Source organism: Eulemur rufifrons, chromosome 2 (genome assembly GCF_041146395.1).
Source record: "Eulemur rufifrons isolate Redbay chromosome 2, OSU_ERuf_1, whole genome shotgun sequence".
Classification (NCBI taxonomy): Eukaryota; Metazoa; Chordata; class Mammalia; order Primates; family Lemuridae; genus Eulemur; species Eulemur rufifrons.
The window spans coordinates 123,893,947-123,907,752 of NC_090984.1; the positions used below are offsets into that span (position 1 = coordinate 123,893,947).

The following is a 13,806-nucleotide window of genomic DNA, read 5'->3' on the forward strand; positions in this document are numbered from 1 at the left end:
TTTGGGAACTTTATTATTAATAAGTATAATATGCCAGACACCGTAGTTCATGCCTGTAATCCCAGCACTTTGAGAGGCCGAGGTGGGAGGATTGCTTGAGACTGGGAGTTCAAGACCAGCCTGGGCACCATAGAGAGACCCCATCTCTCCAAAAAATAAAAAAATTAGCCAGGAGTGGTTGTGTGTGCCTGTAGTCCCAGCTACTCCAGAGGCTGAGGCAGGAGGATCACGTGAGCCCAGGAGTTCAAGGCTACAGTGTGCTAGGATCACACTACTGCATTCCAGCTTTGCACAACAGAGTGAGACCCTATCTCAAAAAAAGGCGGGGGGAAGTGGGGTAGGAAAGAACTTGAGGCCTCTCCTACCCCATCTTCCTGACATGATGTTAAGTGTGTGGTTCCATTGGGGCAGATGTAGGTAAAGGGTGAGTGATGCCATGTTCTGAGGCTTAAAAGACAAAGAAGTGTGTTGCTTACTTACTGCTTTTTATACCTGTTAAAGTTTAACAAGAATATTCTTTTTTCTTTCTACCAAGCCAAGTTGGCAAGACGCAGTCAAGAACGTGACAATCTTGGCATGTTGGTCTGGTCACCTAATCAGAATCTGTCAGAAGCAAAACGTAAGTCTTAGAGCACCTTTATTTTCCACCTTTCCTATTTACATTAAAGTTTTAAAGGTACCTTTATGGCTGAAAGGCCCTATATTTATGTTACATTTCTCTTACACTTTAAAATAACTTGAAGAGTTCAAAAGTGTGTATTTCATTACTGTGCTCTGTCATAGTGAATTAAGATTCCTAACCTATGGTTGAATAATCTGCCATCTTTTTCAAAATGCTGCATAAGGAGGGGTGTGGTGGCTCACACCTGTAATCCCAGTGCTTTGAGAGGCTGAGGCGGGACGATTACTTGAGGCAAAGAGTTTGCAACCAGCGTGGGCAGCACAGCAAGACTCTGTCTCCATAGAAAAATAGAAAAATTAGCGGGGCATGGTGACGCATGCCTATAGTCAAAGCTACTTGTGAGACTGAAGTGGGAAGATCACTTGAGCCCAGGAGTTCAAGGTTACAGTGAGCTGTGATGGGTGACAGACCCTTGTCTCCTAAAGGAAAAAAAAAAGGAACTGTATAAGCTAATACTGAAGTAACTAAGAGAAAAGGCTCAGAATGGAAAGAAAATTTTAATGCAGCATGTCACTCCCTCAGCTGGGACTTTACAGATCTATAAAGACAGAGTTAAACAAGTTTTAATTTGAAGGCTTACAAAGGACAGATGTATGTCATTGGAAATAGGCCTTATATTGTAGGACATGAGCTTAACTGGAAGTTCAGTTTTTTAATTGGCTATTTGACAGTGTTTAAAATTTTAATTAGGGTAAATATTCTGAGCTACATTGTCTTTTGAGGTAGAGGTCCTATAGCCATTAATATTAGTTGTATTTTCTCTCTCCTCTGCTCAAATGATACCGTGTAAGATTAATTTTATACCTAATATATTAGTATAAGTCTTTGCCATTTTCACGGTCTTTTGTTGTCTTCGTAACTTAAAACAGTGAAGACAAACTAAATCCCCCGTTTGAGAAATTTTTAGTGGGAGGCCCATGGATGGCATTTATATGGGTTTGTTAACTAACAAGCAAAGTTTTTGATACTATGTGTGTTTTTCTGGTGAGGAAAGAACATTGGATCTGCAAAGGGATCTTTGAAAAAAAAATAGATTAAGAGGCTGGGTGCAGTGGCTCATGCCTATAATCCTAGCACTCTGGGAGGCCAAGGCGGGCGGATTGTTTGAGCTCAGGAGTTCGAGACCAGCCTGAGCAAGAGCGAGACCCCCGTCTCTACTAAAAATAGAAAGAAATTATATGGACAGCTAAAAATACATATAGAAAAATTAGCCGGGCATGGTGGCGCATGCCTGTAGTCTCAGCTACTCGGGAGGCTGAGGCTGGAGGATCGCTTGAGCCCAGGAATTTGAGGTTGCTTTGAGCTAGGCTGACGGCACTCTAGCCTGGGCAACAGTGTGAGACTCTATCTCAAAAAAAAAAAAAAAAAAAAAAGATTAAGAATCATTTCTCTCAAACATGGTAGGGCTTAGGAAGCTACCAGTGGTAAATGTGCATAGGCAATCTGTGAAATTGTGAGTAAAGCAGAGAACTCTGAGGCTTTGATTAGGATTTTCCAGATTATGTTTTGTAGCATTAAAATAGGTGTAAACAGGATTCCAGTGTCAAATCAGTGGGAGGCCATGCTTGTTCTCTGTCTTCCTCTTGCATATTCACAATCTGTGTTAGTATGTTTAAGGTGCTAAGAGCTCACATTATAAAGAGGCATGTTTAATTTTGACCTCAAAGGATCCATTTTTTTGTATGATACCCTTCATGAAGCATGGAAAATCCAAGTACTCTTAGTACTGTTAATCTTAGCAATATTAAGACTCTTCTCAGTCTAATCTGATTTTTTTAAAAAAGATTATCTTAATTTTACCACTATCAGCCTGCTGTTTTATGAGTTTTTGATGAAGAGTAGACTAATGAGAAGAGTTGGCATTTCTAATGCCGTTACTGTCCTTGGGAAAACTTGTTTTTTTTTCCCCTTTTGAGCACTTTGCAGTACCTTTCAGAATCAATCTATTCCATTTTTGAACATGTTCTTTCTTACAGAAAGCGGAAAATCCACCTCCTTATAATTTGTAAAATTTTGTTTTCCTGAACTCTGCTAAATAAATCTGCTTCCAGATGAGTTAGTAGATGTTTAGTTGAACTATCTCCCTTACTGTCCAAGTCCAAATTACACTGGCCTCATTGCTTTGATCATTTTTTCAGATGGTTTGATTTTTGGGTCTCTTTTCATGTCTGTTGCCCTCGTAGATATATTCCGGTTGGTCACAATGCCCGTGTTAATTAAATTGTGGTCTTCAGAACTGAATATTACACATGGTGAGCGCTGGTTAAGTAAGACTTTATGCCAAGCATAGTACTAAAATGCTTTTCATGCTCCTGCATCATTCAGTGCTCAAGAGAAAGATTTGTCTCTATTTTGCCGATGACACCACATAGACACCACATAGTTCAAAGAGGGTTATAAAACTAACATAGATCGTCTGGGAGCCGGGAGTGACGTCCAGGTTTACTGATTCTTTACTCCTGGGTCACACTCTGACATACCTCTCAGGCTGTGTTCATTAAGCCTCAGACCTGTCTTCATTCCAGCCACTATCCCTCTGTTAATTACACTTTTAAGTTCTGTTGGTATCTCCTGCCATTGTATTACCTAATGGAGTCTTTGGAGTCAGCATTTAATTTTAATATTATCTTATTCTTCATAGATGTGGGGAAAAAGAGCAGAATATGGAAAGTTAAATTTTAAATTTGGCTAAAACTTTAAACTTTAAAAGTGACATATGGCTGGGCACAGTGGCTCTTGGGTGTAATTCCAGCACTTTGGGAGACTGAGCCAGGAGGATTGGTTGAGGCCAGGAATTTGAGACCAGCCAGGGCAACACAGCAAGACCCCATCTCTTAAAGAAAAAATTTTAAAAAATTAGCCAGGCAGGCACACACCTGTAGTCCCAGTTATTCAGGTGGCTGAGGCAGGATGATTGCTTGAGCCTAGGAGATTGAGGTTGCAGTTAGCTGTGATCATGACACTGCATTACAGACTGGGTGACAGAACAAGACTCTGTCTCAAAAAAAAAAAAGCAACATTTTTATATTGTTAAAAGTTCAAAAGACACTGAAAAGTATACAGAAGAAAAAAATTCTCCTCTGCCCTTTTTTTGCAAGTGAGCAAACTGCCAGAGTGTATTAAAGCATAGTACATTCCAGAGAAGGAATGGGTCAACCCCCGAGAGTGGAGGAGACCTCACCCATTATTTTATCACCTAGAGATAATTATTAAATTTTGGAGGGTGTTTCTTCCAATCTTTCTTTCCTGTAGCTATTTATGTGAGTGAGATGATGGAATGTCTCTTTGTATGTGTATGTCTGTGTGTTGCCTTCATAAACAGTGATGTAAGCAGTTCCTATGTTGTTTAGACCCTTTTTCAACATTTTAAATAACTGTAATATTCCATTAGATGACTGTCCTAGTGTATTTAACCATTGAAAATGGTTCATTGAAATGCTGCATTGAAAATTTTAATTGTTTCTAATTTGTTGCTATTAAAAAAGACTACAGTGAAAAACTGAGTTACAGAGCTTTGTCTTTTTTTTTTTTTTTTTTTTTTTAGTATTTTATTAATGTATTCCTAGTATTTCCTAGGAATGGAATTGTGGGTTGAGGGGAATGTACTTCACCACTCAAGTGTGAGTATGTAAACATAGTGTGGTCCCTTGATGTGAGTTAGGTTCCTCTGAGCAGGTTCCCAGTTGTGGAGCTTTGGGAATCACACTCCCTGACCAGTAGTCTAATCACAGCCAGGCCTCTAAATGTAACTGTAATGTTAATACAAACAAGTATACAGAGTTTGTTCTCTTTGCCATCCATCATTTTTCCCTCACCTCTCCTCCTCCCCAACCTATAGGCAAAAAAAGTTTTTTCTACTTGCCTTTTTTGTTTGTTTTGAAAGATTGTGGAAGTCTTGAGTGTCCAACATTTATTCTGACTTGAAGTAGAAATAGGAGATTTAGGACATGTATAGATTTCTAGCATGTGTCCAAAAATTATATGTAAGGGTGTCTGTACATCCCTGGCTTTTCCCATGTTGGTTTCTGTCTTCTGCCAGTGGCTGTTAAGAGTTCTGCCTCTTAGGGTTACTGAGAACTTACAAAATTATTTTGTGGTTATAAAAAATAGTGCTATTGTAGAAAATTGAATATATAATACAGATAGTGTGAAAGCTCTCCTGTTTTTATTATTATACAGTGCATATCCTTTTCCTGATATTTTAATGTATATTAATATATAAACTTTTATCATAAAATATGAGCTGTTCAGTCTCCTCTTAAAAATACATTTGGGACTTTGTTCCTTCTTAGTAGTTCTACAGTTTCCTAATTTCTGACTGTAACAAGTATGGATGTATCATAATTTAGTTGTCTTTTTTTTTTAAAACAAAATTATCTATTGATATTTGCAATCTTGCAGGGTTTTTGTTTAACAGATAGATCAGTAGGGTGACTATAGTTAACATTAATCAGTTCTACACTTTGTAATACCAAGGAGAGAATAATTCAAATGTTCCTAGTGTAAAGAAATATAAATGTTTAGGGTGATGAATATCCTAATTACTCCAATTTGATGATATGGTTGTATCAAGTTATGGTATGTATCCTAAAAATATGTACATCTAATATGTATCAATAAAAAATAAATGAATTAATAAAAGCTATAATGAACATTCTTATTTCTTTAGGGTAAAGTCCTAGAAATAGAATACCTAGGTTAAGGGACAAATATATCATTTCTTCCTTTCTTTTTTCTTTTCTATTTTTTAAATAGACTTTACTTTTCAGAGCAGTTTTAGGTACAACCATATTTTTAAGAGCAGAAAGTACAGAGAGTTCCCATGTACACGTAGCCTCAGCACTGGCCCTGTTGGAGTCCATCAGAAGGATATGTTTGTTTCAATCAGTGAACCTACATTGACACATTATTATCATCCAAAGCTCAGAGTTTACATTAGAGTTTACTACTGTGTTATGTTCTTTGGGTTTTGACAAATGTATGATGACATGCGTCCACCACTGTAGTAGCATAGAGAATCACTGGTCTAAAAAAGCCTCTGCTCTGCCTGTTCATCCCCACTCCTTCCCAGCCCCTGGCAAGCACTGAGCTTTTTCCTGTCTTTATAGTTTTGCCTTTTCCAGAATGTCGTACAGTTGGAGTCTCAGAGTCTGCAGCCTTTTCAGATTGGCTTCTTTCACTTAGTAATATGTACTTAAAATTCCTCCTTGCCTTTTCATAGCTTCATAATTCACTTCTTTTCAGCACTGAATAATATACCACTGTCTAGGTGTATCACAGTTTTATCTGGGGTACTATCATTCTGAAAAAGTACCCAGCCAAGATTACAAACATATATTCTAGCGTTTTCTTCTGTCCTCCCCTCCTCATTTATACCATTGTTCCATTGTTCTATCTGTAATTATTGGAGTTTTTTTCCTTCACTTATGTTAAACTCACATATATTTTGATCTGTATCTGGACTCTCCATTTTCTTTCTTTTTTTCCTCCCCTCCCCTCTCCTTTCCTCTCCTCTCTCCTTTCTCCTCCTCTCTCCTTTCCCCTTTCCTTTCGTTTCTTCCTGTTTTTTTTTTTTAGACGGAGTCTCACTCTGTTGCCCTGAGTAGAGTTCCCTGGCCTCAGCCCAGCTCACAGCAACCTCAAACTCCTAGGCTCAAGCGATTTTCCTGCCTCAGCCTCCTGAGTAGCTGGGACTATAGGCACACACCACGATGCCCGGCTAATTTTATCTATTTTTAGTAGAGGCAGGGTCTCGCTTTTGCTCAGGCTGATCTTGAATTCCGGAGCTCAGGTGGTCCTCCCAGTGTGCTAGGATTACAGGCATGAGCCACTATGCCCGGCCTGTTTTGTTTTTTTCTGATGCGGTACCATTTTCATTCTTTCAGTGTTCCTGGCTCATTTACTGATTGATTGATTGATTGATAGATCCATTGCCCCAGCTGGAGTGCAGTGACATCATCATAGCTCACTGCAACCTCAAGCTGCTGGGCTCAAGTGATCGATCCTCCTGTGTCAGCCTCCTGAGTAGCTGGGACTACAGGAATGTGCCACCATGCCTGGCTGATTTTTCTAATTTTTTTGTAGAGACTACCTCACTCTTGCTTGGGCTGGTCTCGAACTCCTGGCCTCAAATGATCCTCTAGCCTCAGCCTCTCAAAGTGCTAGGATTATAGGCATGAGCCACTGCACCTGGCTTGTTTATTCTTGTTGGTTTGTTTTGATTTTTTATATTTATTCTTTTAGGTCAGTGTTAGTCTTGTGGTATCAAATTCTCTCCAGAAGTATCTGTTTCTTTTTTTTCTTTCTTCGAACTCATAACTGGCACAGAATCCAAAAGTATCTTGATTGAGGTTATGTTGACTTTGCATTTATTTAGTGAGAATTGATTTTCTTTCCTGTTTTGTGTTGAGCAGCTCTGTGTGCTTGGTAGCGTACCAGGAATGAGGGATTCGGGAAGCCTATATTCTCATGGAGAGACAGGGAGAAAATGAACATGTGAACACATACCTTATGCGTGTATTTTCTAGTCCTGCTCTTCCTTTTTAGAGACAAAACATTGAGGTCTAGAGACAGTAAGTCAAATATTTAACTTAGGTAGTTAGTAGCCAAATTTGGACCAGATTTCTGGTCTCCAGAATGTATTTACTACACCTGTCTTCCTTTATGTGCTGTTTCATTTAATAAGCTATACTTACATACTTAATACATTACTAATATTATACTAGTTGTTTTGGGCTGTGTCTAAGTAAAATTCATTTATTGGGAGATACCACCTATGGGGTATGCCTGGAAAACATGCCTTGTGGAGACACACATCATGTTGAGGAAATGTAAATAATTCCTAGTAGCATAGATGAGAACAATAGAGTTTAAATAGTATTATATTAAATGATCGTGGAAAATTACTGGATGAAACCATGAGTGGAGATTTTAGGAACAGAGGAGTAAATGAAATAAAAACAATCTGTCATCGTGGGATCTGGAGGGTCGCAGACTGAGAATCTGAAAAATGTTGACTTGTTGGAGAAGAGGACAGTTGATGCTTACATGATTTTGGCATCACGCATCTCTCCTGTATGTCGTTCTGTGTTCTGTTGTTCCCCTTGAGATTCAGTAGATGGTGCTAACTTTTCCTGGGTAAGAACAAGGAAAGTGTTGGAGATGGCTGACATTTGAGTAAAATGTTGCAGCCTGAGTAGGAGCTTCCTGTCCTGCCCAGGGGCACAAGTGCACTCTAAACAGAAGAAATGGTAGCATTTGCAAAGGCATGAGGACATGGGGAGGAAACCCAGTGCTTAATTGTAGAGATTTGCCTGGCTGTGACTTGTGTTGTCCTTGGGGAAGTGAGAAGCTGTGAAGCTGGAAAGGCAGGCCGACTTCTTAAAGGGACAAGGATCCCTTGAAGGATTTTTAGCTGGAAGTGATATGATTGACATTAGAAAGCTCTCGACAGCCCTGTGGTTTAGGAAGACTCGGGACTAGAGGCAGTAAGTGTCGATGCAATTCCAGGTGAGAGAAGCTGCTGCCCTAACCAGGCCAGTGGCGTTAACAGGAGGCCTGATGGAGATTCAGAAAGTGAAGTCACAGTGTCAGGAGGGTCCCGTTGTCCAGAGGAGATGGGGACTGTCGGGTCCTGGGCAGGTGGGTGGGCCGGGTGGCCTTTAACATGCCTTTGAATACAGGTGCACCTGCACCGTTCCGGCCTTCATTCCACACATTTCTGCTGAACATACGCCCGCCAGGCTCTCTGATTGTGATCCGTGCAGCTGCCCTTCTGCATGGGTTCCACACCCGCCCCTGGGCATCCTCCGTACCCCTCTCCATCCCATCTGGTCTGGACCCCAGATGCCCACCTTGTTCAGCACCCCTGCAAATGGCTTAGGACACCACTCTTCTCTTCCTGGGGGACCGTAATACGGCACAGTGTACTTTCCATACCCCCCATCCCGGCACTTACATGTACCCCTCCCCCATATTCGGACTTCATTTGTGTAGAGAAGAAGCTAAAGATTAGCAAAAGAAAGTGGACATAGAGCAGTGACAAGAAATCTCAAAAGGTTTTAAAATTATGTCGTCTTTGCTGTGTGTATGGAGTTAGGCCAGATCTCAGGCCCAGTCTGGTTTCTTTAACCAACTTAGGAAAAACAAGAAAGTTGACCAAAGCAAGTGTGGTCAAATATAATGCAAAACTGTGGTCTGAGAGTCATAGGAAAAAGGATAGGCTAAGAAAAGGAATAATCTGAGGAAGATTTTGTACAATAATTTTTCATTTTTTAAGGTAGGGCTTGAAAGAGGTGGGGTGGAGCTGGAGGGGAAGCCCAGGTACAGCCTTGCCTGCTTCGAGCAGTTTCCTGAAGGAGCAGATTTCCAGGTGGGCTGCTGTTGTCTTGGGTGCAGAACTTAGCAAGGTAACTTTTGGCTACTGGATATCCACAGAAACAGCTGGTCTTGCTCATTTGTGCGTTATGTGTTTATATACAGTCAGTGTGCAGTTATTCGACTGCATTTTTGTTCTTTTATATTATAAAAATGAAGAACTCCCAGTACAGTGGTAAGAAACATGGATCTTGATGTTGAAATAGACAAAGAGATGATCAGCTCTGCCAAAGACAATCAAGCTCGCTAATTTTTTTTTAAAGCTGGCTATTAACTGTAAAGAAAAAAATGAACACATATAGCATGCTAGACTTACAGAATTTCAAATTATGTCCAGAGGCAAGGTCAACTAGGAGACTTTAAAATAAGTTTTAGGTTTCTTGGAATGGGAATCCTTGTGCCTCCAGCACACACAAGCCATTTCTACCTTGACCTTTGACCTTGGCGCACATTTTCCGGGCGGTATTATATATGAAATTATTACATGATGTTTATACATTATACATTATTACATAATGTTAATATGTATTACACATATCTGTAATTCTAAAGTTTCATATAGATGTGTAGTGAATGTCAGGTGTCTCGATTCAGAACATCTCAGTGGCCTCCAGGTCACTGTAAATTAAAGCCAAAAGCACCTGACAGTTACCACAAGGCCCTCCACAGGCTGACCCCACTCCTGCCCTCTGAGACTCATCCAAAATATCTTCCTCGGGGCTCCTCTCTCCTGTGTCTAGAATCGTCTCTGCCCACATGTGCACACGACTCACTCCCTGAGTTCCTTCTGGTTGTGGCTGAAGTGTCTGTGGGTCAGAGAAGCCTTCTCTGTCCGCACAGACCACCATCTCACCTCACTTTCTTTCTTCCACTCCACTGAGCGTCCCCGGACGTCGCGTTTATGTTTCTCTCCACTGTCGTATAAAACTGAGTGGAGGAACTCGGTATGTCTGTTCAATTCCTGGCCAGTCCCCTCTTGGCACGTGGAGGGTGTACAGTAAATACTTGTTGCGTGAGTCAGAGAAGAGTGGGAGTGCGGAGATTCCTCTGTGCAGAGATCTGCAAATATGGGCTTTTCAGCTGTTTGCTCTGCAACTTGGGTCACCTGGAATCCTCTAACATTTTCTTCTTTGTCACTTACCTGTGATGGCCCTTTATTTACTCAGTAAATATTTGAGTACCTGCTTCTGTACCAAGCACCAATAGGCATTGGAGGGAGACGTGAGAAATGTGACAAGTCCCTGCCCAGGAGTAGCGAACCGTCCACTGGGAAATGACAAGTTCCCTGAGAGTTATGACGGAGAGTGGACTGAAAATCCTTACCTGTTCTTTGACTGGAATGTGAGCAGGATGGGAAGGCCTGTATTCGCCTGGTTTTCAGCTTTTTATAAATACATGGCTATCGAAGAGGTTGGAGCTTGTGATTAAAATGATTTTTTTTTTTTGAGTGTGTGAAAATTATTTTTATTCTAAGTGCTTTAGAGTTAACTGAAATGGGCAAAACTTACTAGAACTAACAGCTGAATGAGCTGAATTTACAAACTATTGGAAGCCTTCCGTTAAGAATTGCAGTACTTTACCCTTTAATTGTCTTAGTCCATCTCATCTTCCTCCTTTTAAACTGAAAAACAAATTATTTTGTTCAGTTATAATTTATTTTTTCTTTCTGTTGACAGTGTATATCCGTTTCTAGTTTTTGACTGTTGCAAATGTTACTACTGGACGCATCCTTTGACCTATTTCTTGATGCCCGTCTGGCTCTGAGAGATGATTGCCAGATTATTCTCCAAAGTGGTCAGACTGGTAAACAATGCTGCCAGCAAAATGCAAAATTTATTTGCTCTACATCCTCCCCCAGTCATCTCTGTTGTTGGACTTGCACAGTTAGACCAGTCTACTGACCATAACATTGTCTCCCATTCCAAGGAATTTTGCTGCTTTTGTTAGGTGTGTTAATAGCATTGTGGTTATGTAAAAAAATGAGCCCACTTTTTTAAAGAGGTGCATACTGATATATGTAGGGATGAAATGAACTAACTGGGATTCACTTTAAGATTCTTCAGCAAATGTGAAGCACATTTTGGGATCAGTTGGCCAGGTTGGAATGTGGATGCAGATTGTGCTGTTTCAGTGTTTACTGTCCTGTGGTTACGTAAGAGAATAAACCTACTCTTAGAAAACATACGCTGAGTATTTAAGAGTATAGGGGCATAATGTGTGAAATGTACTCTAAAATGGCTCAGGAAAAATTGCATATACTCTTATTTTTATTATTAAAAACAGCCTATAGTTCCTTCCGCCCACCATGTGTGTGTAACTGCTACTGAAGTTTGCTTTCAAGTCTTTTCTGTCTGCTTCTGTGCACTCTGATTTTAAGTGCACACGGTATCATCCTGCGTGTAACAGTTTTTCAACTTTAATTTTCCTGTGATTAAAAATGAAACTGAGTTTTGACCCTGGATAATAACCGATCTTGTAGCTTAATTTATTTAACCATGTCCCATTCTTGAACATTTAGATTCTTTTCTGTTTTTCCTGCTAGTAATAAAACATGAGTAAGCAGGAATTTATAATGTCCTTTCCCAGTAGAAAAGAGAGCCCTGCCTGGTTCCGCAGATCAGGTTTCCCAGTTAAGTGCATTCATAGTTCTTTTTCTCTGGCACTTATGGCTGTTGGAATTAATTATTCGTGTAATTATTTCTCTCTCCAGCCAGACTTGTGAGTTTCATAGGAGCAGATATTGTCTATTTTTGTCACGGCTATAGAAGCAGCACTGGGCACACAGTGGGCCTGCAAGATTTGTTGCATCAGTGGAGAATAATTCAATGTAAACCATATTAGTTTATTATAAAACATTACTTGGATGTGCCAATTACCATAATCAGATCACTACACGTTATGTGTATTGAAACATCACTATGTAATATGTACAATTATTATTTGTCATTTAAAAAATAAAATGACTTTGCTGCAACCTACTCCGAAAGCTCTTAAAGAGCCTATTTATATAGCAGAGTTTATTGATGTTTTCTTGACTGGATGAAGAAACTCCCTACCCAAGATTAAGTATTGCAAATGGCAGGACCTAACAGTGGGAAGCCCGCCCCCTCCCAACACGTGCCCCCTGCTCTCACTGTGTTACTGCAGTTTAGTTTCCATTTTTTAAAATTCAAATGAAAATGTTTTGTTTTATAGACAGGGTTTCTCTCTGTGGCCCATTCTGGAGTGCAGTGGTGTGGTCATTGCTCACCGTAACCTCAAACTTCTGGCCTCAAGCGATCCTCCCACTTCAGCCTCCTAAAGCTTCCATTTTTAAAGCTAAAGAACGCGGGTCCCACCGAGGGAAAGTGACTCGTCTGAAGGTTGTTATTACAGAAGGTGCCTACGATGCAGCCTCCTTCTGTTTTCCCTCAGCCATTTGAATCTTACCGAGGACCCCTCTTCCTAGACACAGTCCTTGTATGCGGATGGGTTGTACTGACGGGGGGACTGTTGGGTCTGTAGATTGGAAAGGGTTAAAAAACAGATGCCCCATGAACTGAGATTTGTATACAAGCTGCAAGGAATCACTAGGATTTGGAGACTCTTAAATCCTTCCGACCACCCCCTTCCTCCCCTTTCCATAACCCCCCAGCAGGAGGTGGGCTTGAAACCTGTCATTTTAAAAGAGCATCTTTAGTCACTGAAAGGAAACTTTTTTTTTTGCATGATTCAAATTTGTAAGTTCAAATACCTCATTTGATGTAGTAGTGACATAAAAAGCACATTTCTTGTTTCTGTGATTCTGTTATTTTCATAATCTTTTTCTTGCCAAACCTTTAAAATTTTGTGCTTGTGGAAATGATTTTCATCATATTGAAATGGGGGAATGTTGTCAAACCCACGCCCTTTAGTCATTAATATTGTGCTCTGATTCACTGGTTCTCAAAATTGGCGCACGACGATCACGTGGGAGCATCACAGAAACAAACCACAACAGACCTGGAGTGTGTTCGTTTTGTGAACCTTCACCAGCTGTGCCCTATGACTTTTCTGTATGGATAGTATTTTTTAGAACACTGATGTATGGATAAAGTGCAGGTGTACATTCGTGCACATACATGCATACATAAACATACACGTGTGTGCACACACGCACATACAGAACAGGGCGGGGCCCCAGAGCCAGTATTTTCAAGGAGTTTCTCAGATGATTCTGTTCCGCCAGAGTCGGGAACCTGCTGAATAGGAGCCCGGCTTTAATGGAGGCAAAGGACTGGGTGCGACTTCTCTTGCTGAGCCCGTTCTTTGGTTGCAAACTGTACCCCTACCTGTAGTTGAATCTCACAAATTTATGAAGGAGTGAATTTTAATAATTCTTTGCAGTTACATATTTTGACTCCCCTGCTACTTTGTGAAGGATTAGAACAAGAGGTCTTGTTCTTGTTTTATTAAGGAAGTGGGTTCCACCAACAAGTTCTTCATAGAAATCAAAGACTTTGACTCACAGTCCAGGGGTCTTTCCACTCTAGTCTGCTGTGGGGTGATGGGTGAATGAACAGCGTTGGTCTTTTTTAATTTTTCCTCTCTTTTAATGTCGGGGATTGTGAGCTTTAGTCAAGGGAGATGCAGACCCTGCTTTGAACCCGGTTCCTTCCTTCAGCTCGTACTCTGCAAAGCCAAACATACGTGGGAGCAACGAGATTATTTTCAGTGCACAGTTGCTTGCTTAGGGGCAAGTCAAGTAAAGTTGACTAGATGTGGAACAG

At 40.5% G+C, this 13,806-nt stretch overlaps 1 protein-coding gene across 2 annotated transcripts in view; it reads left to right on the forward strand.

Annotated features, from left to right (window-relative positions):
- The window catches only part of RCOR1 (REST corepressor 1), a 117,323-nt gene that overhangs the window by 72,971 nt on the left and 30,546 nt on the right, over positions 1 to 13,806 (forward strand). For both annotated transcript variants that reach the window (XM_069490128.1, XM_069490119.1), the window contains exon 3: positions 536 to 619. In XM_069490128.1, coding sequence (XP_069346229.1) covers positions 536 to 619 — 84 coding nt within the window. The remainder of the gene's footprint in view (positions 1 to 535; positions 620 to 13,806) is intronic.